The sequence below is a fragment of the Phyllostomus hastatus genome, unplaced genomic scaffold (genome assembly GCF_019186645.2).
Source record: "Phyllostomus hastatus isolate PE091 unplaced genomic scaffold, TTU_PhHast_1.1 phas_contig_210, whole genome shotgun sequence".
Taxonomy (NCBI): Eukaryota; Metazoa; Chordata; class Mammalia; order Chiroptera; family Phyllostomidae; genus Phyllostomus; species Phyllostomus hastatus.
Genome location: NW_025333737.1, coordinates 2,615,255 through 2,642,791, shown reverse-complemented (window position 1 = coordinate 2,642,791; position 27,537 = coordinate 2,615,255). Strand labels below are relative to the sequence as shown.

General features: G+C 34.9%; 1 protein-coding gene across 2 annotated transcripts; it reads left to right on the top strand.

The window, feature by feature from the left end:
- NSRP1 (nuclear speckle splicing regulatory protein 1) lies at positions 1–27,142 on the top strand. Of its 2 annotated transcripts, none has more exons than XM_045836964.1 (7): positions 1–51; positions 1,231–1,321; positions 14,206–14,262; positions 20,206–20,334; positions 21,204–21,411; positions 22,577–22,685; positions 24,601–27,142. In XM_045836964.1, exons 1-7 carry the CDS (start codon positions 32–34, stop codon positions 25,652–25,654), a joined length of 1,668 nt encoding a protein of 555 aa, XP_045692920.1. In that variant the 5' UTR covers positions 1–31; the 3' UTR covers positions 25,655–27,142. The 2 variants fall into 2 exon arrangements, with proteins under 2 accessions (XP_045692920.1, XP_045692921.1); XM_045836965.1 differs by lacking the exon at positions 1–51 and adding an exon at positions 385–518.
- The last annotated feature ends 395 nt before the right edge of the window (positions 27,143–27,537 follow it).

The following is a 27,537-nucleotide window of genomic DNA, read 5'->3' as shown; positions in this document are numbered from 1 at the left end:
GTCGGCCACGTTCAGCGGAGACCGGAGCAAGATGGCGATTCCGGGCAGGCAGTGAGTGATCCGGGAGTTAGGGTTAGGCTGGGGAGTGAGAGACTACGGCGACTGTGTCTTTGGCCGAGAAGTAGAAGCGTGCTGGAAGTGAAGGGGCTGTATCATCAGGGATAGAGACGGGGAAAGGCGAGAAATACTGAGGAACAAACACTTCCCCTCCCCACCCCGTATATTTTCCAGGATGGAAGCCCGAAGTTTGAGGGAGAAACTTGTGAGGAAATAAAGGAAGTTAGGCTGAGGGGCAGAGAGCGAGACTTTTCTATTTTCCAAAAGCTCGGTCTGAGGCCCCTCAGTCTTGCTTCCTACCCCGCGCTTGAGTTTCTCCCGGTTTGGATGCCTTCAGGGGCAATGAGAAGAGACAATCCCTGGCTTCCTTAGAGGGCCTTGTTCTCCTTGGCAGCTCAAGTCTTGATTCCCGCCCTCCCTTCCCGTTTTAGGAATGTTGTGCTGAGAAGCCACAAAAAAGGGTAGGCATATAGGGAGTTGGTTTACGTTGCTGCAAGAGAAAAATATTGTATGTGCTTGGAATTTTTACTTTTGATGTACAGTCCGTACTTCTTGATGTGGCTTCCTGCGATTGCTGCATCTTAAAGGCCAAAATGTCAGAAACTAATTGAGTTGGCTCAGATGGGATGGTTCTCTCAGAGGTTCCAAGACAAAGCAAGTGATCTTACTAAAGTAATGGGAATTTAACCTATAGATACTTGGGTCTTTCAGTTAATCTTTTAAAAAACTTTGTGAGTGATGTTACCTAATAACTTCTTTAAAACTGTGTATAAATACACAGTAGGGGGAGGGAATCTTTTTTTTTAAACTCTTGCTAAGCGACAAGGATAATTCAGAGCGTTTTTATTTTTAGTGAACATGAACTGAGCTTTCAACTAACGTGTTCTTTTTAAAACCTTATTATCATTTTACTATTTAAAACATTTTTCAAGCTCGTCAGTTACTTCTTTGATTAAAATGATAATTGGGCTTGGCCCTTGTCTACAAATAACCACTTAATTATAACATCTTAACACATTATAATTTTGAGATGTTTGAAGATCAAAAACTTCCGTGTTCATAGGCCATGACATGTTTTGACTTGGTAGCTTCATCTGGAAGATGTAGTGAATGTGTTATGTTTTAACATTTAAATATAATGGTGTAATTTCTATTTCAAAAAATAATATGCAGGTATGGGCTTATTTTGCCAAAGAAAACACAGCACTTGCACCCTGTTTTGCAAAAACCATCAGTGTTTGGGAATGATTCTGATGATGATGAGGTAAGGGAACCTATGTTTTCCTACCAAATTGGAAATATATGTATATTTTTAATTTGAACTTGTGATTTTGATATCTTTGCTTGTCTTAGTTATTTGTCAATACAGTGTATATGAAGTATATTATAATTTACAGAATTATCAAAAGGAATAAAGGAAGAAGCACGGATTTTCTTTATGAGATACATATATAATCTGATTTTTCTTTCCAAAAGCTATGAACTTCAGTTATTTTTAGGCAGTACCACAAAGTTATTTCAGACAACTGATGCTGATGTAACAAAATTGTTGGTGTAAAGTGCCCTAAAAATGAGCTGTTGAGATGTCACCAATTTCCTAGAAATATTTATTAGTAGTTTCTTATGAGACTACTTTTGTGGTTATTCAGTCTCTGCTAAATGTAATTGCTCAGTTATAGTTATCACAGTAAGTAGTGTTGCCATAGATGTTACTACAATAACATCTAGTATGAATATTTTATATTTTAGTGGCCAGAACAATGTTTTCCTCTGAAACACATAGTTTATAGTAGAAACACCACCAAATGTGTGCTTATCTCATACAGTACTTAAATCATTTTCTATATTTCTAAAAGACTTTTGTGTCTGTTGATCTGGTACTTCTTTGTTCTGGCAGAAAAAACAGCTTCTCTTTCAGTTTTTACTAATTATCAATATATAATAGCAGAGACAGGCAATTGGATATATTTGATACTCTATTTTTTGCTCTCTTAAAGAAATTGACTGTAGATGGTTCACCTTTTAAAAAATTGAGGTATAATTTACTTATAATAAAATGTGTGGGTTTTAAGTGTATATAGGTTGATGACTTTGGACAAACGTATATGCCCCAGTCAAGATGTAGAACATTGCCCCCTCTCCTGAAAGTTCTTTCATGCCGCTTTGCAGTTAGTCTACTGCCCCCACATTCTTCCCCCACTATTTTGTGATTTTGATTTACATTTCTCTGATGGCCAATGATGTTGGCCATTATGTGTGTCATCTTTGGAGAAATGTGTCTTTTTTATCATTTGCCTATTTTTTTATTGAGTTATTTGTCATTTTGTTATGAATTGTAAGATTTCTTTGCACATTCTAGACACAGGTCCCTTATTAGATATGATTTGTAAATATTTTCTCCCATTCTGTGGGTTATCTTCACTTTCTTGATAATGTCCGTTGAAACACAAAAGTTCAATTTTGAGGAAGTCCAATTTATTTTTTTCTTAGGTTGCTAACTGCTTTGATCTCATACCTAAGAAACCATTACTTAATCAAGGTCATGAAGATTTATACCTATGTTTTTGTCTAAGAATTTTGTAGTTTTACTTCTTAAATTTAGGTCTGTGATCCATTTTGAGTTAATTTTTGTATACCGTATGAGGTAGGGGTCCATTTTCATTCTTTGCCTGTGGACACTTTAGTTGCCCCAACATAGTTTGTTGAAGACTCTTCCCTATTGAATTGACAGTACCCTTAATGGTTTGTTAATATACAGTAAAATTTAAAATCACTTACCATGGACATAAAGGAAAAATAAAACATGCTCATCCTGTAGTTTTACGTAAATCAACCTAGAATACCATGTACTATGAAGCAGCTTATACCCCAGTTTGAGAAGATGGGGTTTACATAAGTAACCCAGAAAGTTTCCTTATTGTATTGCTGTTTCTTTTCCATTATGAAATGAGACTGGTGGTGCCTGGAGAGTGAGCACACTAGAGTCAGAAAAGATAGGGCTAGGCCATTTTGCTGTGTTCCCTCCCTTCCTCCATCCCTCCCTGCTCCTCTTACATAGAGGGACTTCAACTCAGAGATTGGTTACATAAGTGATAGAAGATGTGAGAAGCCAAAACAAGAGTGGTGAAGCAACCCAGAGATTAGCAGTAATAAGATGAAAGTAGTGTTAAATTGAAAGAAGCAGGTAGGAGATGGGTCCTGGAGGCCAGGGGCTCAGGTTACGAGGTGGGAATTGGACTTCACTGGAGAAATTCAGTCTTAGGCTGAGAGAAGCGGAGGGAGAAAAACTTTGTCTTATCCCTTTCTCCTACTCTCCAGTATACAGTCTTTGTCTTTCATTGGTAGAGCCTCACCAGAAACCACTGACCAGGGAGATGCAGCTTAGTTCTTAATGAAAAGAATATAAAACTGTCTAGCATAATTGCCTTATCTATAAAAATTCAGTCTGGTGAATTCCAACTTACCCTCATACTACTAAGTAAATTCTTAGTTGAGTATGTTATTTAAATACTTGAGATGTTTAAATAGAAAATCTTATTTAAAAATTAATCAACAGTTTAAGCAACAATAAAATTATTGGTGCTTTGGAAAATGCAGAGAAAGATATTTTCATTTATATATATTGTTATGTTTATGGATTTCCTCCAGAGGAGGACATTTGCTATGGAAAGAACTGCTATAAAACAGATCCATCTATTGTCTTCAACTATTCAGCACAGGCAGTTAAGAGTCCAAATTTAAAATAAGACTTCCCTTCCAATGACCCATCAGAGATTGTCCTACCAAATGAATCCTGTTTGAATATGTGCTTTAATCCAGAGTTAGTTTGCAAATGGGGCAGTGATAGTCTAGAATCTTAACTTACTATTTCAGTAGTTCCTTTTTTAAAAATGTTCAGAACTAATTAGAAGTAATCATTATTTTGTTCATAGGTGGGGAGATGAAGAGTTTTTATCCCGTGTGTTTAACAGGTTTATAGTAGATCCAGATGCTGCTGTCTGATCATAAGTGTTTGAATGGTTTTACTATGATAGTAATTTTTTCCAGTCCCATTGCCACCACCTTTATTACTTCCCTTTGGATTATAATAGCTTGGTAACTAGTTTCCTCATCACCTGTCTCTCCAAATTTAGTTTGAATCACTGTTATTCTCTTGTTCTTAAACCTAATTGTATTTAAAATTTAAACTGCTAAGCCTGACACTGAAAGCCCTCCTTTTGCTTTGCTTCAAAATGCTTATTAGCATTTTCTCGTAACTGCGCTTCTCCCACGCAAAGCTCACTGTTATGTTTGTATTTTTTCGTAAGTCTGCTTTTCTCCACTCTGGAAGTCTTCCCATTTTATATGTCAAAATTATAGCCACGCTTTAAAATCTAGTGCAAAAGCTTCGGCTTTCAAGATTTCCCCCACTGGAAACAATCTCCTCCCTTTTGTGACACTCTTTACCTTTCTTAGAACACTTATCTTTTTATACCTTATATTATATTTATATACAATTTTTGTCACTACATTAGAGTATGAGCTCCTTGAGTCAGGATCTGGGTATCTTTTGGCTTCCAAAAGTAAGTAAAATTATTTACTCAGATGTTTTAGCTATCTGTATTGCAAAGAGTCAGGTAATAGATGTTTTAGGCTTTGCAAGCCAATCTCTCATAGTGTGAAAGCAGTCATTAGACAATACGTGAATTAATGACCATGACTAATAAACATGTTCTAATAAAACTTTATTTAGAAAAGGATAGGTGGCTGGATTTGGCTGTTACTTGACTGACCCCTGATCTATACATTCTCAAAAGTACTGGTTATAGCCAGTATTACCTGTAATAGCCTATATTACACACAGCAAGTAGTAGAGGTAGATTTTGAACCCAGAACATCTGCCTAATTTCAGAGTCCATGCTTTTAAACATTATAATGTACTCCCTCTGAGAGGCAGTTTGTTTATAATGGAATTTTAAAAGTTTGAGAGATTGGATTTCAGAAGCAACAGCAAAAGGGTTAGTTGGGGAACTAGCAAAGATTAAACTTCAGAGACATGGTTTTTATCATTTGAAAGTACTGTGTCTTTTGTATCATGTCATCCAGTGTCTTAGGAATATTTCAGGGAGATGGGGCTATTAATTTTCAACAAAGTGGATCTTCTATTGTCCAATTTTTGAACAATCTCATCCTAAGGGTTTTCAGTGGGGGGTGTTAATACTTCCAGAGGACCATTAAGAAATGTGTGGGATGGCTTTTGGTTATTAACAATTACTGAGAATGAGTATTAATACCAGTTTTGGATGTGGGCCAGGCATGGTAGATATTCTACTACTTATGACCCCCATCTAGGTAAAATTCTTCTGAACCTGTATGTAGATTAAAAGCTATTTATAATTTTATGAGCCTAGGATGTAAGTTCTTTTTACACGTAAACTCAAAATATGCTTTGCACATTTTATTAAAAGTATTTTTAATAAAATACAATTTAAAATACTTTTTAAAATTCTGTTTTTGCATGGCAAAATGCAGGCTAAATATTCCCCTAATTTGACTATTTTGTAGATTGAGGGAAGGTATATCTCATGTTGTTTAGAACTTTACCAAGGGTTTACCATCTAAGAAAATTAGGTCACTGTTACTAGTGTCATTGTGGTATTTGAGTCACCATTTCTGCAGTCAGCATTTGTGTCTTTAGCATTAATGGTGATTACAGTGATTCTGCAATACATGGTTGAAGAATTTGAGAACTCACTGTTTTTTAATGTGGTTGTGCTCTTACATATTCAAATATAGTGTATATTATTCTATTATAAATTACTTTCCTTTTACTTTCTGAGGGTTTTGTAAGGATGTGTATCCAAAAGTGGATTAGACGGAAGGTGCGCGCATATGTATGTATAAAACTTAAAATTGTGTGTAGAAAATTTATATTATATATGCATTTCATTTCAGTATAGATAAGGGGCATTAACAAATAATTTTCCATAAAAGAGGGATATTGAATATGATGGAGAACTATCATTTAGTGTCTGCCTCCAGTATGATGGCTCACATACTATATATTACATTGCCATAAATGTGCAGGTCTGTTTCTCTGGAATTTTGTTCTATCATTGATTTCTTCCTCTAATCTTGTATTCACTATTTCCAACTAAGGGCAGAAATAAAGTCTGTTATTTATCTTTTTCCAAAAAGGCAATATGTAAGGATCCACTTGCATTTCTGTTTCTCATGCAAAAACCAATGTATCTTCTCTGTCTTCTGTACTTTGTATCCCTTACCTCAGAACATGTAATGCCCTTCCCTACCTTTTTTAACATTCAGCCTCTGGGCATTTTGGTTTCTTGTGTCTTCCTCAAGTTCCAGTCTGTTGAAGGTATTCCTTCTTGTTTTCTAGCATGATGATGGATTTCTTTTTTGTCATTCCACGAGTTTGGAGGAAGAGGAGGCTGCAGCATTTATCTATTTGCTACTTAAACCAGAAGTTTTACATTGCTTTCCTAGCTTTAAGATCTTTAGTGAATTAATAACTCAGTTTTGGTCCTATATTTTTTAAAAATTTATATCTAGTAAAAGTTTATTTTAAAGATTAGAGATAGGCCCTGGCTGGCGCGTAGCTCAATGGATTGAGCGCGGGCTGCGAACCTGGTATCGCAGGTTGGATTCCCAGTCAGGGCACATGCCTAGGTTGCAGGCCATGGCCCCCAGCAACTGCACATTGATGTGTGTGTCTCTCTCTCTCTCTCTCTCTCTCTCTCTCTCTCTCTCTCTTTCTCTTTCTCTCCCCCCTCCCTCCCTCTCCCCCTTCCCTCTCTAAAAATAAATAAAATCTTTAAAAAAAGATTATAGATAGTATATCCTATAGTGCATAACACAGAGAAGTGTAAATATAGCTATTTCGCTACCATAAAAATATCCTCTTTGTGTGCAATAATTGTCCTCGTTAATCATTAGTCATCTGAAAGTTTCTATGTCCATTGCACTTCGTGTTTGACACTCTTATTTGGCAGCCTGACTTTTTTGTGACTTTTTAATAGAATCTTTATCTCTATGTTGTTGTGGACCTTAGCTAAGAACCATTATGTTAGAAAAATTCCATAAAGAATTGCCACTTACTATATGTTGGGAAGAAGTGTGGGTGGACTAAGTTTGGTGTGAGAAAGGGTAGATCTCAACAAAGCACAAATACTGAAAGAAATGATCAAAATTATTTTTACTGTTCACTTTACATAGAAATGCCTGTTTTAGTTGGTGCATCAGGAACAGTTTCTATAAATAAACTTAGTTTCCCTGAAAAAATAAACATTTCATAAAGAAGGCAGTAATGACCATAATTATATTTTTGAGTTATTTTTTATTTGATTTGTATACAATGTCATTGCACCCAATTGCTCATCATTTTTAACTGACAATTTCTGATTAGAAGATACTAAGAACTTTACCTTCAAATTTGCTGTTAAATAACAAAATTAGCTTTCTGTTTTTTCAAAACCATATATATATTGATAGGCTTTGTTACTGCCTAGTCTAACTTTACCATAAAAATCATTAAGGTGTGCTCTGCCTCCCAGGAGCATGCCCATACCTTTCCTTCCCCCCCCCCCTTTCCCCCACACACATGCATCTCCTAAACTCTAAGGGACCCCACAAATACTTCCACCAGAGGAGCAATGGGCAGCAGCAGTCCATCCTGGGGTAACCCCCTGAACTTGTCCTCAAGGCCCCCTTTTTTCTGACCTTTCAGTGAGCTGACAGTAGCCCCACCTTGGCTCACTTTTTTCCCTTAATGCTTATAGAGATCCAAAGCAGCCTTACATAGTCTCTCTCCTTTTGCTGCTTCTGTTCTAGGCCCACCCTTACTTCACTGTCCCAGCTTTAATAAATATACTCAAAATAAAGAAAATCATTTTTAAAAATTTTCCTTTATTTTTATGTTTCAGTGTGTGTAGTCAGACGAAAAGCAATAATCCTCCATCTCATTCTTGGGTTTATCAAAAACTGAAAATAAAATAGATCAGATCACTTTCTGAAACAAAATTACTTTATTAGTTTAGTAATAATTTTAGGTTACTTTAAAGATAAGATGCAGCATTTGGGAGGAGATTCATTTCCTGCCTTTGGACTTTATCTGTAAGAACTACATCTTCAATGTCAAGAGATTGTGTATTTGTAACTGAACTCTAATAAAGTCTGTACTTGGGACTTGGCACACCTGACTTGGTCATTGTGATTATATATTAGGTGCCAAACTGTTGCTTGTCTTTCAGAAAAATTCAGTACCAAGTGTATTTCATTAAAATTTGGCTAGTGTGTGGAGGATTATAAGACCTTTGACTGTTAATTATAAATGCGCTATTATTACCTACATGGCTAATGATTATTTTCAGAAATTAAGTTTGGATTTCTAAGTAGAATAAAGTGTATAGTTTTCCTTATAATAGATATGTTTTCACTAAACCTTATAAAAAGTTTTCTACTTTTTTTTTAAGATTTCATTTATTTAGTGTCGCAGGTTTGATTCCCAGACAGGGCTGTGTTGCAGCCCACAGCCCTCAGCAACCGCACATTGATGTTTCTCTCTCTCTCTTTCTCCCTCCCTTCCCTCTCTAAAAATAAATAAATAAAATCTTGAAAGAAAAAGATAAGGATAAGGGAAGGATAAAGAGTGGAATAGAAACATTGACATGTTAGAGAAACATGGATCAGTTGCCTCATACACACCCTGGCCTGCAAACCAGGCATGTGCACTCTGCCTGGTGATTGAATTGCTGAGCTTTTGGTTTGTGGGACAATGCCCAACCCAGTGAGTCATGTCAGTCAGAGTCTTCATGACATTTCTCATATCTCTCTGTGTTTGTGTGTCTGTGTCTTCTTTCTGGAACTATGATGTCTCTTTGACAATAACAGTATTGTTATACATATAGTAAATGTTTGTGAAACATAACAGAATTGTTAGTCATACCTCTCATTTCAAGGCACACTCACAGTATCAGCCTGCACAAGTCTCTTGTTTTATTAGTTTTCCTCTTTATCCCTTGTCTTCTACCCCATTTTCCTTTAAACCTACCTTGATGTGTTTGGTATATATGCTTGAATTATGTGCGTATCCTCTCATGTTGTTTTGATTATATATGTTTTATATATAAATATCATTGTTAGAGTTTCCACTTTTTTCAGTCAACACTGTATTACATTGCATATACCTAGTGGATTCTGACTACCTCATGTATGTCTACTGTATTTTATCCCATTCCCTGAGACAAACATTTTCATTACCTTCAGTTCCCTGCTATCACAAAGTTCTGGTACACGTCTTAATAAAAACCAAGCAGAAACCAAAGAGTTTCTTTTGGGGGTATGTATCCAGTAGTTGGGTTTTTTGATCAGAGCGCATATAGATACATTATTTCACTAAGTACTGGCAGATTGCTTTCTGAATTGACTATATCATTTTACATTTTCCAGGTAGTCATCTGTTTCTTCATCTCACCCATGCTTTATATTTTCCATTCTTAGTTGTTTTACTTTGCAGTTCATTAATGATTAGTGAAGTTGAGTATCTCTTTATGTATTTATTAGGTATTCCTTAGTACTTTTCTATAAATTTTTCATTTCTACTGCCCTGTTTTCTGTTTTATTTCCTTTCTTTTTGCTTTATAAGAGTTCCTTATATATTTTAGATATTAATCTATTGTTGGTTTTAGACATTGAAAATCTCTTGGTCTATTAATTTTTTTATAGTCCCTATGGTGAAGACAACTAAGTCAACAAATATATTCTTCCCTTCTATAGTAACAATTTAGGATGGGCACATGACTGCTCAGTTAGACATAACATTTTCTACTTTATCATTAGTTAATTGAGGCCATATGACTAATTTTGCCAGTCTGTATGTGAAAGGTATTATGTGAAATATGTGAAAGATACTTCTAATTCAATACCTTAAAAGAAAAAAGACCTTTAGTTGTGGCAAAAACATTGCTGTATAACACCACATGGGTTTCAGGTATGCAACATTATAATTCAGTATCCATATATACTACATCATGCTCACTACCAAGAGTCTAGTTTCATTGCATCACCATACAGTGTATCGCCTTTTCCTGTTTTGACCTCCCTGCTGGTCAAATGAACTTTCTTCTGAGTTCATTTGTTATTGTTGTTTTCATTTGTTTTTATTTTATATTCCACATGAGTGAAATTATATAGGATTTGTCTTTTCTAGCTGACGTATTGCACTTAGCATAATATCCTCATGGTCCATCCATGTTGTCACAAATGGCAGGATTTCACCTACTTTTATGGCCGAGTAGTATTTCACTGTGTGTATATACGTATGTATAATCTACTTTATCTATTCATTCATCAGTGGACACTTAGTTTGTTTTCATGTCTTGGCTATTGTAAATCACGCTGCAGTGAACATAGGTATACATATATCTTTTCAAATTAGTATTTTGTATTCTTTGGGTGAATGCCCAGAAGTGGAATAACTGAATCATATGTTAGTTCTAGTCTTAATTTTTTGAGGAATCTCCATACTGTTTTCCATAGTGGCTGTACTTACATTCACTGACAGTGTACGAGGCTTTCCTTTTCTCCACATCCTCTCCAAGATTTTTTTATCTTGCTATTTCTTGTAATTTTGATGGTAGCCATTCTAACAGATGTAAAATGATAACTCATTTTGATTTGCATTTCCCTAATAATTAGTGATTTTTGGATACCTTTTCATGTGCCTTTTGGGCATCTGTATGTCTTTTGGGGAAAATGTCTATTTAGATTTTCTGCCCATTTTTAATTAGGTTGTGCATGTGTGTGTGTGTGGTTAAGATGTATGAGTTCTTTATATGTTTTGGGCATTAACCCCTTATTAGATGTATGATTTGCAAATATCTTTTTTTTAATATTTTATTTATTTTTAGGCAGAGGGCAAGGGAGGGAGAAAAAGAGGGAGAGAAACATAAGTGTTTGGTTGCCTCTCACGTACCCCCTACTGGGAACCTGGCCTGCTACCCAGGAATGTGCCCTGATTGGGAATTGAACCAGCAACCCTTTTGTTTACAGGCTGGTGCTCAATCCACTGAGCCACGCCAGCCAGGGCTAAATGCCTTTTTTCATTTGGTAGGTTGCCTTTTCATTTTGTTGACAGTTCCCTTTGCTGTGCAGAAGCTTTGTAGTTGGATGTAGACCCATTTGTTTATTTTTGGTTGTGTTGCCCCCTGCCATTGAAATCTGAACCACAAAAACATGATTAAGACCAATGTCAAGGAGCTTGCTGCCTATGTTTACTTCTATATATTTTATGGTTTCAGGTTTTATGTTCAAGTCTTTAATCCATTTTGAGTTAATTTTTATGTATGGTTAAGATAGTGGTATAGTTTCATTCTTTTTTAGTTTCCTTCTTTTGCATATGGCTGTCCAGTTTTCTCAACACCGTTTCTTTTATTTTTTAAAATATTTTATTTAATTATTTATTTATTTTTAGGGGAAGGGAGGGAAAGAAACAGCAATGTGTAATTGCTCTCACGCAGCCCCCACTGGGGACCCAGCTCAAAACCCAGGTATGTGCCCCACACCAGGAATTGAACCAGCAACTCTTCGGTTTACAGACCAGTATTCAATCCCCTGAGCCACACCAGCCAGGGCTCAACACCATTTATTGAGGAGACTTTTCTTTCTCTGTTCTACATTCTTGGCTTCTTTGTGGTAAGTTAGTGGTCCGTATATGTGTGGTTTTATTTCTGGGCTCTGATTCTGTCCTATTGATTCTTGCGTGTTTTTCTGCTGATACCATACTGATTTTGGTTATGATAGCTTTGTAGCATAGTTTGAAATCAGGGAGTGTGATACCTTTTTATTCTTTATCTCAGCATTGCTTTGTCTGCTTGGGGTGTTTGTAGTTAAATAAAAATTTTAGGATTTTTTTTGTATTTTGGAGGGAAATGCTGTTGGGATTTTTATAGGTACTGCACTGAAACTATAGGTTGCTTTAGGTAATATGGGCATTTAACAATGTTTATTTTTCTAGTACATGAACACAGAATACCTTTCCATTTCTTCGTGTCTTCAGTTTCTTTCACCAATGTCTTACACATTTCAATATACAGGACTTTCACCTCTATGGTTAAAATTATTCCTAGGTATTTTATTATTTTTGTTGCATTTGTAAATGAGACTTTTAATTTCTCTTTCTGATTTTTGTTGTTAAAATACAGAAATGCAGCAGATTTTTGTCTATTTATTTTGTATTCTGCAACTTGTATTTGTTTATAATTTCTAATAGTTTTTTGGTGGAGTCATTCGGGGTTTTTATTTATAATATCATGTCATCTGCAAATAGTGATAGCTTTACCTCTTTCTTTGCAATTTAGATTCCTTTAATTTCTTTCCTTGCCTGATTGCTTTAGCTAGGACTTCTAATATTGTTTTGAAAAATAGTGGTGAGAGTGGGCATCCTTGTGTTGTTCCTGACTATAGAGGAAAAGCTGTCAAGTGTTTACCTTTCAGTTGATACTAGCTGTAGGTTTGTCATATTTTGCTTTTATTATGTTGAGATGCTTTCTTCTTAAGTCCATTTTTTTGAGATGTTTGATCTTAAATGGATATTGTATTATGTGAACTGCTTTTTCTGCATCTGTTGAGATGATCATATGATTTTTATCCTTCATTTTGTTAATATGGTGTCATATTGATTGATTTCTGGATGTTGAACCATCCTTTCATTCCTGGAATAAATCCTACTTGATCATGGTCTGTGATCCTTTTAATGTGTTGTATTCAATTTGATAATATTTTGTTGAGAATTTTTGCATCTACGTTCAATAGAGATATTGGCCTGTGGTTTTCTTTTGTGTGCACATTGTCTTTGATTTTAGTACCAGGGTAATGTTGGCATTTTAAATCTAATTAGAAAGTATTGATTTCTCTTCAATTTTGGGGAAGAACTTGAAAAGGATAGGCATTAAATCTTTGAATATTTGGTAGAGTTCACCAGTGAATTCTGGTCCTGGACTTTTGTTTTTGAGGAGATTTTTGATTACTGTTTCAATCTCCTTACTAGTGATTAGTCTATACAGATTTTATGTTTCTTCATGATTTTCAGTCTTAAAGAAGGGTATATGATTCTAAGAATTTATCCATTTTCTTTAGAGAGCTATAGCCCTAGGGCTGAGGCTTCGATTTCTCATTAAAAATGAATTTATTAGTACCTTAATTTTTTTAAAGATAATTCACACACCATAACATTCACCCTGTTAAAGCAAACCTGTCAGTGTTGGTTAGTATGTTTACAAAGACTTATACTCTAAGGAAACATTTTTACTTAAGTATGCTAATTACATTTATTTTCTTAGCTATAAGTCTTTTGTCCATGTGGTTACTATTTCCTATTATATTCCTCTTGCCTTCTCTTAAATTCTTTTTGATTCAGATCTAATGTCATCTTTAGGGAAGCCTTCCTTGATTGCTCATACATTTTGTTTCCCTGTGCTCCCACAGCTCTTTTTTTATCCTTTTATTATATCACTTATATTCATATCATAATTATCTCTTTAGTTATTTCTCTTCTCTCTCAGACTATTTATCTTTCAAGAACAAAGACTGTTCTTGCTTTTCCGATATCTTCAGGAGCTAGAGCAATGGGAGATATGGTAGGTGTTTCAGCACATATTTATCGAATGATTATCACTTCAGGTAGTTTTGGCTGCTCATAAGCCTTAATCATATACTAAGAGCTTGATATACTAAATTTAATGGTGAATATTAAAATAATGTGCTTTTTGTTGCTGGAAATGATACATTTTAGTGTTGGAAGGGACTTACTCACCCCCGGCTAAAACACACACACTCAGACATACATTCATATGAGTACACAAAGCAGTTGAAATCCATGGAAATTGAATGACTTAGTGGTATAATTGGGACTGAAGAACACATGTTACCTCATTTTTGTCCTGTATTCTTTTTTTTTTTTCTTTCATCTTATAGCCTAATCTGATGAGTTACAATGAAAATTCTTTTGTTTCCAGACGTTTAGGGAAAAGACCTCTATCATGTTCATTAATAATACTATCTTTCTATTTCAACAATAAGTAAGAAACCAGTTGCCAGCCAGAATTTTGGAAAACAAGTATTAAACAGTGACAGTATTTTTCTGTGTTACAGACCTCCGTGAGTGAAAGCCTTCAGAGGGAAGCGGCTAAAAAGCAAGCAATGAAACAGGTAAGGTAGAAAAGTAGGTTAAATGCACTTGGTGAAGGAAGTATTTCAGCTCATATTTTTATGTATCAGTTTTCATGTCTAACTGCTGAGACAAAACAAAAAAGGTGTACATAGAGAAATTATCTTGACCCTGGTTTTTGAAAATGTGTTAAGATATTTTTTGATTATATAGATTTCTTTGTTATAAATTTTAAAGGAAAAAATAGAATGAAGAATTAGCTGTTTATTTCTGTTGTAGATTAAATCCACTTATGCTTTCTGATGATTTAGTAGTCTGACAGTGGATTATACGGTTTAATAATTCCTGCTAGTGAGCTTACTTGCTAAAAAAAAAATTTTCTTCATAACCAGAGTGATTTCACAATTTTAATTATTTGAAAATCACCTACCAAGAAAGGGTAATGTCAGATCATTTTTAATAGACTTGCTAGCACCATTATTTTTATATAATGCTGTATATATTTTGAAGCATTTTTAAAATACATACAATATTTTATAAATTCTCACAAGTCTCTTTGTAGTCGTGATTACGAAATCTGAAATTTCAAAGGATAAATTATCCCTCATAATCACACAGCTATTTCCAGAGGTAAGCCTGAGTGCTTACTGATTTTTCTCCTGTTACACCAGTATCTTAGATTTAGCTGCTGCAGAACATAATGTAATTAAACTGAAAGGTTTTCTTAGGCTCCGCCAAGGAATAAGTGCTAATCAGCCACAAAATTAGGCAGTATAGAGCTTTATTGGGGTTTGCACGCTTGGGTGACGTTTCTCAGTCCGCGCGGTGGGGGCCGAGAAAAGCCGCCAACAAACGGGGAATACGGCGGGCTTTTATTTTGGTCGGCCCTCTTCATGGGGGTTGGGGATTGGTACCCTCCAAACAAAGCGGCAACATATCATTGGTGGTTCTCCTCGCACCCTGGTTTGACATCAGCCGTCTCTTCTGGGTTGTAGTTCAGCCGCAATTTTGTCCTACCCTGCCCATCCTGACATAAACAATGGCAAAGTACCTTTATTTTCCATTTTAATTGTTTCACTTCACATTTTCTTTAATTTTCAGTACCTGTTTTTCCCTTTTCTGAGAAGAATGTGGTATAAGAATAAACTTGTTAAGCACTTCTTATATGTCAGACATTATAGCACAAACTACTTTCTAAGAATTATCTTTAATTCTGACAATAATTCTATAACATAGATGCTTTTATAATCTCCATTTTGTAGTTAAGGAAAGGAGGCAAAAAAGATTTATGTGACTTTCATGAGGTCTCATGTTTAGTAAATGGTCGAGGTGTGTTCCAATATAGGCAGTGAAATTGCAGGGCCTAAACTTTTAGCCACTGTGTTTTACTGCCTTTTTGGGGAATGGGCACAGAATTGTGTATTTAGTTATTATTTTCAGATTATATCTTAGTTTCATGGGTATAAAAACATGATTTAAAAAACACAATCCTGCCCTGGCTGGCGTAGCTCAGTGGATTGAGCGCGGGCTGCAAACCAGGCATTGCAGGTTCGATTCCCAGTCAGGGCACATGCCTGGGTTGCAGGCCACAGCCCCCAGCAACTGCACATTCGCACATTGATGTTTCTCTCTCTCTCTCTCTCCCTTCCCTCTCTAAAAATAAATAAATAAAATCTTAAAATTAAAAAAAAAAACACGATCCTTTAACGTAAATTTTTAGTTTGAATCCAAATTTTAGAGCTCGGCAGAATTAGAGAGATACCATCAAGTTTGACTTCTTTACTATATACATGGGGGAATTAGTTCTAGGGCGTCTGGTAACTTCTTGAAGGTTGTGTAGGTATCTTGTTTTTCAGTGTTCTTTTGATATTTTTTGTTCTGCTTTTTCTTACTTAAAGCATAAATCCCAAATCAAAATTTATTCTTAACTCTGGCTTGTTCACTTTTTTTATTTCATGGGACTTTTCCATAGTTTGCTTTGAAATTGGAAATATTGCTACAGTTCTTATACCTCTTACCTGCCTCCTGCTGCCTTGATCTACCACTTTTGCTATATACTTCCCACCTTATTCCCCACTTGTGTATTTCCACTCTTGTCTTCTGCTTTAATCCCAGGCTGTTTACCATGAAGAATACTATTTTGATTGCATTTACTAAATCTAAGAGAATACTCTTAGAAGTGATGTACTTATGTATCTAATAGACCACTTTTTCTTCCTTTATATTCTTTTGTTTGACCCTTAAGTGTACAACTGATGATGACAACATGACCTTATCCCTATTTCATTGGGAAAACTTTTAACATATCATCATTATATATAATATTTGTTATAGGTCTTTGGTAGCTAACTTCTTGTCAAGTTAAGGAATTACTTTCTGATTTTGATTTAAAGTTTTGTTACTGTTTATTTGTTTAATCGTGAATGTACTATATTAAAAAGATAGTATTTCATGACAGTGTTGTATTTCTACCGATAAAGTAAGGTCAGTTTAACTTTAGAAAGTCAGTCATCATAACTTTACATAAATAGTATAAACCCAAAATAGACATAAGGTATTATCCTGTTTATATATTGTTCCATTTGGTTTACTAAAATTTCATTAAGAGTTTTTGTGTGTTGAGGAGTTGTGCATTATGAGATTGGCCTGTAATTTTTCCTGTCTTATCCTATAATTATGTAGACTCTGGATCTTAATGAACTAATAATAAACATGTTTTACAAGTTTGTTTCTACTTCATTAATTTCTGCCTTCACAAATTAGTGTTTTCTTCTTTCTTTGGGTTCATTTGTTATTTTATGTAACTTTTTGAGATGAGTGCATACCTCTCTTTTTTTTCAGCCCTTTTTTTCTAATACATATATTTAAAGTTATACATTTTACTTTAAATTCTTTTTTTTTTTTAAGATTTTATTTATTTTTAGAAAGGGAAGGGAGGGGGAGAGAGAGAGAGAGAGAGAGAGAGAGAGAGAGAGAGAGAAAGAGAGAAAGAGAGAAAGAGAAAGAGAGAGAGAAACATCAGTGTGCGGTTGCTGGGGGTTATGGCCTGCAACCCAGGAATGTACCCTGGCTGGGAATCGAACCTGGGACACTTTGGTTCCCAGCCCGCGCTCAATCCACTGAGCTACGCCAGCCAAGGGCCATTTTACTTTAAATTCTAATGTGGCTGCATCTCACAAATTTTGATAAGTAGTATTTTTGTTATTCAGTTAAAAATATTTTCTGGTTTGCATTATGATTGCTTTTTTGACCCATTTCTAACATGATTTCTTTTTGCTCCAAGATCATTTATTATATTATTTAATATCTTTAAAATGTGATGAGATAAACTTTATGGTCTGATAAAGTTTTTATAAATACTCTTTCTGTGCTTGAAAAATGTTCTGTATGTTTTCATTGGGCCAGTTGTGTTAATCATATATATTTATACTGATTTTTTTTGTCTGTTCTATTAATTACTGAGAGGCACATTATAAAACCCTCTACTAAAAATAATCCTCTACTATTGTTGTGGACTTGTCTGTTTTTCCCTATATTTTTGTTCAGTTTTTTTTGCTTTATATATTTTAGGACTGAGGTTAATAACAAATCTATACAAGTGCTCTCTGACCACTCTCCCAACAGTACAAAAGCATGTTATCAATTTAAAACACTTTAGTGTCCTTGTTCTCTTGTTTGTTTGTTTGTTTGTTTGTTTGTTGGTAGTTATTATTTCTTAAATTCCATGTTTTCCTTTCAGTTCTCTAGGTTGGTTTTAGGGAGGGAATAGCAGTGCTAATTCACCATGTACGTGGGAGGAATCATTGTTCTTCTGAGATTAAAGTAAATGTTGAAAAATAGAAAAATTAAAAATTTTTTAATGTCTTAATATTCCAGAAAAAATATTTTAAGTTAGTGTGCACATGATTCTAGAGTCTAATCATTGCTATGTAAAAACCTGAGAATGCCAGGCCTGTTATTTGAATAATTATAATATTACCCCATTACTTAAAAAGCCGTCTTGTATTCCACACTGCATAGCAATTAAAAAGTGAAAATGTATAATGTGTACCTCAGGAACTTTTAAACTGGGACAAGAGACTAAGATTTGTGAAACAGAAACATCAAGGATATTATTATATTGCAGCTAAATACTGCAGTATAGAATGTGCCATCAGAATTCAAAAGAAAGAGATCCTTGCGGGTGAAAAGTCCTCAGAGATGGCCTCATTTAAGAGATAGGGGTTATGAACAAAATAAACAGATGAACAAAATAAAACCAGAGCCATGGATACATGGAATAGACTAACAGATCTCAGAGGAGAGGGGGGTAAGGGAGACTGGAAGAGATTAGCCAAAAAAACATATGCATGGCATATGAACACAGACAACATTGTGATGAAGCCCAGAGTGGGGACTGGGTGGAGGGGGCAAAAGGAGAAGGGGAGGACGATTATAATGGTGTCAATATTTAAAAATAAATAAATAAATAAAAGAGGTAGGATGCCCTAGCTGGTGTGGTTCAGTGGATTGAGTGCCAGTCTTACGAATCAAAAGGTCACATTTGATTCCCAGTCAGGGCACATGCCTGGGTTGCAGGCCAGGTCTCCATTTGGGGGCATGTGAGAAGCAACCAATTGATACTTCTCTCCCTGTCTTTCTGTCTCCCTTCCCCTCTCTCTAAAAATAAATAAAATCTTAAAAAAGAAAAGAGGTAGGGGTTGAGTTTGTTTCTGCTTTGTTATTATTTTTTTAATTAGATTCCACAAAGTGAAATACGGTATATTTTTCTGTCTGACTTATTTCACTTAAAATAACACCCTATAGGTTCATCCACGTTGTGGCAAATGGAAGGATTTCGTTCTTCTTTTACTGCTAAGTAATTATTCCATATCCTTTTTGCCCGTTCATCTCTTGATGGATGCTTAAGTTGCTTCCATATTTTGGCTATTGTAGATAATGCTTCAGTGAACTAGGGGTGCATATATCATTTCATATTAGTGTTTTGGATTTCTTTGCATAAATACCTACAAATTAATGGTTGCCAGATGAGAAGAGTCATGGGGGGCATTGATGGAAAAGGTGAAAGGGATTAAGAAGTACAAATTTCCAATTATAAAAATAGTCACAAGTATGTAAAGTACAGCATAGAGAATATAGTCAATACTGTATAACTATGTATGATGTCAGATGGGTTCTAGACTGACTGGGATGATCACTTCATAAAGGAAATAATGGCTAATAACTACATTGTATACTTGAAACTAATGTCATTATATATCAGTTGGAATTGAAAAATAATTTTTTAAAAGCAGGAGTTGAAGTTCTAGATAAGATTTTGATGGCCTGAAAGCAAGAGAAAGAACATTTCATAGAGGGAACATGATGAACAAAGGCAAAGGACTTTATATTGCAAAAATATTAATTATAAGAATATCCCCATTTTTCTGTTATGTTGGGAGCTTTTTAAAAAATATTTACCATTTGAAAACTGAACATTTTATTTGGTAAATCCACTTACATAAAAAATGATATGAAAGCTTAATATGTAATATACTATAGGCATCTAAAACTAAGATGTTTCTAAGTTAAACCTTGGATGTTTCGACCTGTGGATGTGGATAATGTTATTTATGGTCAGATAATTAAATAATAATAGTTAATGTTTATTGAACACTTACTCTCTGTGATGCTCCATTCTTAGTGACTTAAGTTTATTGTTATTATCACAACACCTTTGAGGGTGGATACAATTCTCACTTTCTTAGATGAGGAAAACTAAGGCACAAAGTGATTAAACAAACTTACCTAAAGTGGCTAGTAAGTAGAGAGTCAGGATTCAAACTCAGACAGCCAGGCTCAGAATTCATGTTCTTATTTTTTGTGTTAAAATGTGATTAGTGTAATTTTTATAATATATTTCTGATCCTGTCTTAAGAAAATTACTTCAACTTTTTTGTGCTGTTAGCTAGTTCATATCTTGAAATATGTTTTTCTTTTTTAAGACCAAACTGGAAATTCAAAAGGCCCTTGCAGAAGATTCCACTGTATATGAATATGACAGTATTTATGATGAAATGCAGAAAAAAAAGGAAGAAAGTAATCCCAAATTGCTTTTGGGAAAAGACCGAAAGGTTTGTAGCAGAAAATACAAACTTTCTTTGACCTCGACCTGCATTGTGTATCTTAATCTTATTTCAGCATGAAGATGGTTTGGGAAAAAGCTTTCTGGTATTTGAAGTGTGAAGTGCCCTGAGCTCCAGATATAATAGAACCTAGGAAGCCCAGCATTTAGCATTTGAACAGGAACAAGTGAATTATCTAGCAATTTTATAAGTTTTGGTCTTTGCTTTAAAGCCTTTGTAAATAATTTTGTGAAAACTTTTTCTTAGGAAGTTTTTGTTCTGCTCTTGTTCATGTTTATTTGTATTTTGCCATCATCTCATTTTTTTATTGCTTCCTACCTGGTAACTGAATCATCTACACACATCATGATAAGATTTTTAGTTTGAAACAATTAAGGGTAAGGGGAATTAAAATAAGTTCAGATTTTCCACCACTCTTATTCTTTCACAAGCACACACTGATTTTTAAAGATCTTTGCATTTTACAGTATCTACAAATAAAATGATGGTGTAAAATTATATTAAAGCTATTGTTTTAAACTCATTTCAACTAATGTGAAAAATGAGTAGGAACCTTTTTGATTCAGTTATCTGTTACGGAAGTGTTAAGATAATACCATTATAAATGGTGAGAAAAACAGTGGGAAAATTACTTAGATTGATATTTTAAAAAATAATGATAAAACATTTTGAATATCTTATATTTCTGTAGGAAAGAATTTTAGGTTCAGTTTGGCTAATAAATTTATATTGGTGTTTGAGATGATGACAAACATACCTATTTGTACTAGACATTTCTATCTTAATTCATGGTAAAAAATAGAGTATTAACAATTATTATCTTCGGCTCGATCTTAAATAAACTTATTTTCCCCCAGCCCAAGTATATTCACAACTTACTAAAAGCAGTTGAGATCAGAAAAAAGGAACAAGAAAAAAGAATGGAAAAGAAAATACAGAGAGAACGAGAAATGGAAAAGGGAGAGTTTGATGATAAAGAAGCATTTGTGACATCTGCTTATAAGAAAAAACTGCAAGAGAGAGCTGAAGAGGAGGAAAGAGAAAAGAGGGCTGCTGCCCTTGAAGGTGAAATGGAAGAGGGAGAGGGTAGAAGGAAACAAGCAGCAAAATTCTGCCCTGTGGTTAGCCATTTGCTGGCACTGAACTTTTAGATTATAACGTGGTCATAATTTGTGTATAGGAATTGAAGGTACAAGATAGGGTATTATGTTGTATTATAAAACAGAGGGGATATTTTTGCTAAAAATAGTTGCACTCTTAGTAACTAGTACTTCTATTGGACTTTTCAGTTAGACCTTGTTTGGTTGCTTAAAACTGTGGTCGTTACAAGTCATTGCCTGGAAAATGATTCCAATGTAAAAACATTGATTATAAGGCATAGTATGTCAGAGCAGTATAAACTGAGATTTAAATCCTACTTATATTTTCTGGGATGAGAAAACTAGAGTAACATCACTCAAGGAGCATCAGCTGGGCATTTAGAAAACGAATAACAGTAATTCAAGAAAAAATAAAAAGGTGCAGAGGCCAAACAAAATTGTAGTGCTTTACTTCAGTGCTTTCTACTCACGGTCATTTCTCAAGATTTAAGTAAAATATGTACTTATAAACAGCATAACTGGCAAGGGCTCATCAACTTTAAGTGGAAGAAAACCAAATCTATAAGACTTGGTCTATGCCTATACTATGTGTTCATCTACAGTACTGGTCAGCAGGCTTTCTGGAAAGGAGCAGATAATGAACATTTTAGGCTTTGTGTACCATGTGATCTCTCAACTCTGCCTTTGTAACACAAAAGCACCCCTAGACAATAGATAAACAAATGAACAGGGCTACCTTTCAATAAAATTTATTTACAAAGCCAGGCAGCAGCTAAAATTGGCCTTCAGGCTATTGTTTGCCAACTCTTGATCTAAAGGATAGTTTACACTAGCCCTGACTGGTGTGGCCCAGTGGATTGAGTGCTGTCCTGGAAGCTAAAGGGTCACTGGTTTGATTCCCAGTCTAGGTTACATGCCTGGGTTGCTGGCCAGGTCCCCAGTTGGGGGCACTTGAGAGGTAACCACACTTCGATGTTTTCCCTCCCTTCTCCTCTCTCTGAACATAAATAAATAAAATCTTAAAAAGAAAAGAATAGTTTACACACAATTTATGTTATATACTCTACATCTGTAAAATGAACTGCATTTTTGCCTTTTGAATAAATTCTCTTTTGCTTTCCCTCTCTTAGCACGTTTGGATGTAACCAAGCAGAAAGACCTCAGTGGATTTTATAGGCATCTATTAAATCAAGCAGTTGGTGAAGAGGAAGTACCTACATGTAGCTTTCGTGAAGCTAGGTAAGATGTGGCATACAGAATATTTAGAAAAAAGGTATTTATGATCTGTGGGTGTAGATCATTTTAACTCTTTGAAAGAGGATCTCAGCATTGCATATTGTTTTGTCAGCCAAACTTGACCTAATTAAAGGAATGCCCAGGAATTTAGTTTCTTAATTTAAAAACCTGAAGATTTAGTTTAAGATTGTCTTTATTCTTCAGTAATTCTACATGCATATTTAGGTAGTATATAAAAAGAGATGTGTTTTGTTTTATAACTAGGACCTAGCCTCCATAAAATGTAAAATTTACATATCAAAAGCTAGAGATGCGTCATTGAATATGTAGCCACTATTCACTTGTGGCCGTTTAGTAATAAATTTAAAATTTTGATCACAACAGCCACATTTCAAGTACTCAGTTTCTACATTTGGCTAGTGGCTACCATATTAGCACAGATATGGACATTACCATTTATGTAGACATTTCTATTAGTACTGGTGTAGAAAGTAAGGATTAGAGGATTTTAAATAAAATTATAAGATATTAAATAGGAATGGTGAAATGATTATGCCATAAGTATATAGCTGAAGGTAAAAGGAAAAATTAATCCTAAACTTGTATTTAAGTAAACTCTTTGGAAGCAGAAGCATCTAGATAAGAGGATCTGAGTCCTGTGTTTGTGGGGGAAGGGAAGAGGCAGGAGAATGGAATTAAGGATTAAAAAAGGGAATTAGGTTTAGTCCTGGCTGGTGTGGCTCAGTGGATTGAACATGGGCCTGGGAACTGAAAGGTCACTTGTTCATTTCATGGTCAGAGCACATGCCTGGGTTTCCGGCCAGGTCTCCAGTTGGGGTGTGCAAGAGGCAACCAGTCGATGTTTCTCCCACACATTGATGTTTCTCTTCCTTTCTCCCTTCTTCCCCTCTCTCTAAAGAAATAAAAGAGAGGGGATTAGGGTTATACTTCCCCAACTCCAACTGCTAGGTATTGACTTTAAAAATCATGAAATTTACGAGTCTAAGAAGGAATATTTGAAGATTGAGATTTTGAACAGAAAATTAATGTTTCTGTTAGAGTTTCATCTGGAGTATTTGTGAGGCCAGCCATGAAACTCTACGTCACTTAATAGTGGCACTTCTCAGAATCTAAAGAATTCCTAATTATTAGTGATTTATTTAGCCAAGACAGTTGTACCAGCAATTTCTATAGAACGATAGTTGTTGCTCTATTAGTGTGATTAGTAAGTGATTAAGAATGAGTGTGTGAGTACTATAAGTAAATTAACCACATGTATCAGCTGGGAAAATGTAGATGATGTAAACAGTTTTAGTGTTGCTGATTGTAATAGTTGGATGGATTCACATATTTCCATTTTTCTGTGATAGGTGCAAAGGAGTATATCCAGATGTTGATGCCTTTTTAATCATAATAGGGTTTATTTAGTGAAATATAGAATTAGATTTTTGCCACCATTTCACTGTGAAAAAAATTTATCTTCATCTATTAACAGGACTCTTCTTAATTTTATAGAAAGAAAAATAAAAATCCAATAAAGAGCCACTACTTAAACTTCACGTTGTGAAGATGCTACTAAGGTCCAGAATGTATTTTTCTTTTGCCTGTGCTTAGAAATATGCCTATTCTTCATCTATGCTTAGCACAGACCCCTGCCTGAAGGTTCTCGTGATCCAATACAGAAGGGCTCATTTTCTTTACTACTACAAATATTGAAAATATTCTGAATGATTAGAAAATGCTGGCTTACACATGTTTACAAAGTAAATAGACATCAGCACCTTTTTACATCTTGATAATCAGGAAGCTTATATAATTATAATTTTATTGATTTAAATATTGAGGAAATTATATGAACACTTTATATGCTTACCATAAGTGATAATGTGGCATTTATCATTATATTATTATTTTAAAGGTCTGGGATAAAGGAAGAGAAGGCAAGGGATTATTCCGATGAAGTAAGTTCAGAGAACAGAATACCATACGAGAAATGCATTCTCCAAACTGTTGTGAAAGTAGAAGAAAACCCAGATGCAGATAGTGACTTTGATGCTAATGACAGTGAGGATGATGAAATGGAAGGAAGTAATAAAGTGAAGTGCAGAAGGGAAAAGAGCATAGAGACCTCTGAGAATGACTCCAGGCATCACAAGAATCACACTCACTCACGGTCATCTAGTGAAGAAAGAGAACATGGTACCAAAAGCCACACAAAAAGTTACAAGTCAAGGGGACATGAGAAAAGGGAAGATAAGCACCAAGAAAGACAATCCAGGGACCAGGAGAACTACTATACTGACCGTGATTACCGAAAAGAAAAGAAAGATTCCCATAGGCACAGAGAGGCCAGTCATAGAGATTCCCATTGGAAGAGACATGAACAAGAAGATAAACTGAGGGGAAGAGACCAAAGAGAAAGAAATGACAGAGAATGGAAAAGGGAGAAAGACAGAGAGAAATATCCCATAAGAGAACAAGAAAGAGATAGGCAACAAAATGATCATGACCGACACAGTGAGAAAGGAGGAGAGAAGGAAGAGAAAAGCAAAGAAAAGGAAGAACATATGAAAGCAAGGAAAGAAAGATATGAAAACAGAGATAGAGAAAAACGAGAAGTAAGTGTTCAATCTTCAGAAAGAAAACAAGACAGAAAGGAAAGCAGCCCGAAATCTAGGGCAAAGGATAGGTTTCCTGACCAGGAAAGATCCAATAAAATGAAAAACATGGAAACGGACAAAGAAACAAACTCAGAGAAACTCTCTAGTTGTGAAACATCGATGGGAGCAAAACACAGAGTCACAGAGGAATGCCAAGATACTGGCAAAGAACAAGAGAGACTACAGGAGACACTGAGCAAGTTTGCAAAACGGAGCAATGAAGAAACTGTAATGTCAGCTAGAGACAGGTACTTGGCCAGGCACATGGCACGGGTTAATGCAAAGACATATATTGAGAAAGAAGAAGATTGACTTCCTGGAACATGCTATGTGGACACATAAAGAGGTGTGTTAGACGTGGTAAACTATATTTTCAAGATTCATTTTTAGTTTAGGGTTAAGTCAAAAGTCACTCCTTTTATCTCAAATGTTTGACTAAACATACATAATACTTGTCAGTATCACATTCTTGGTTGTATTCAAGCAACCTAAAGAGTCCTGAATCCTACCTAGTAGGTACTTTATGAGGAAAATTGGCTCCACAATAACCATTAAAAAATAATTTAAATAACTTTCCTAATGGTGGTTTTGTTGCAGGACCTATTTGTTTTATAAATACTGTGTTTCAGATAAACGTAAGTGGATTTGAACATAGAGAATATTGTTATACTTTGTTTTGAAATTTGTATTAAAGTATGAAATATGGATAGATACATATCTTGTCTAACTTTAGCTCAGGCATACTTGGCTTAGATGAAAATAAAAACAGTGATATGTTTGTACTTTTAGTTCATGCTCTTATTTTAAAACTAATGTCATTTATACCATAATTCCTTTTTTTTTCCATTAAAAATCACTTTAATTCTGAGACCCTCACAAGTTAGTAAATTGGTTGTGTACATAAATCAGTTTTAGCTAAGTGTGAAAACATGGAGATGTTTAGCCTAAATGAAGTTAGCTAAAGATCCAGGTGGCCTATTTATGAACATGTCTTGTTTTATATATTCTAAAAAATATAATACAGCTTACTACAACTTCCATTTATGTATCAAACTAAAATTGTAATCTCTGCACTAAGTCTTTGAAAGCATTGAAATGAAATGCTATATATAATTGATTTATGGGAAATGGATGAATGGTATGGAGAAAATAGTTCTCTAACAGGTCTTCCCATTAAGAAAGTGCTATTTATCTCATACTTACTTTGAGTTAACCATGTTTTATTTTCAGTATAAACTTAGTTTAATAAGAATATTGACTTTTAGGAAAAAATTATATTAAGGATCAAATTTAGCACTTACAAATAAATGTATAATAGTATACCTTTAGAGCTAAGTAACAAAGCTAATGCTTGTATCTCTTGACTGACACATTAATATGAGATCCTAATACTTTAAAATAGATCAGTGACAGTGACAAACACTTAAAAAGCACCGATTCAGCATCCACAGAGATAAGTAGTATAGTATAATGTAACTGTGAAACGGTGAGATCATGGAAGACCATGAGTTAGCAAGCTAAATTTGGTTCCATTGTTAGAATTATAACTAGAGCCATATGTTGGAAAGATTGATTTAACCATAAATGCAAGAGAGAGTCTAGTAGGGAGAGACCATGATCTAAGGGATCTGGTAAGAACAGTCAATTATCCTCTCCCAGTGTGGTTCAGAGACTTACAAAGCTGCAGCCTGGATATTTGGCTAGGATAAACTATATAAAGTTGACCTTTGAACCACACAGGTTTGAATTGTGTGGGTCCAATTACATATAGATTTTTTTCAATAAATACTATAAACCTGTTTTTTCTGTATGGTTTTTTTTTTTAAGGTTTTGTATTTAGAAAGAGGGAAAAGGAGGAAGACAGGAAGAGAAACATCAATGTGCAAGAGACATTATCAGTGAGTTGCCTCTCGCATGCCTTCAACTAGGGACCTGGCCCACAACCCATGCATGTGCCCTGACTGGGAATCAAACTGTCAACCTTTCAGTTCACAGGACAGTGCTCAATCCCCTGAGCCACATACAAAATAGATGTTAATTGACCATTTGTGTTATTGGTAAGGCTTCCGGTCAGTCAACATTAGGCTACTAGTAGTTAAATTTTGGGGGAATCAGTTATACACAGGTTTTTGACTATACGGGAGATTAGTTCTCCTAACTCCCTCACCCCTGTGTTCAACAGTTAACTTTTATTA

Bases quoted from the DNA above. Each gene is read 5' to 3' on its own strand.
- NSRP1 (XM_045836964.1), top strand. From the start codon at position 32: ATGGCGATTCCGGGCAGGCA. The intron at 1,322-14,205 runs GTAAGGGAACCT...TCTGTGTTACAG, and splicing joins ATGATTCTGATGATGATGAG to ACCTCCGTGAGTGAAAGCCT. The intron at 20,335-21,203 runs GTTTGTAGCAGA...ATTTTCCCCCAG, and splicing joins TTTTGGGAAAAGACCGAAAG to CCCAAGTATATTCACAACTT.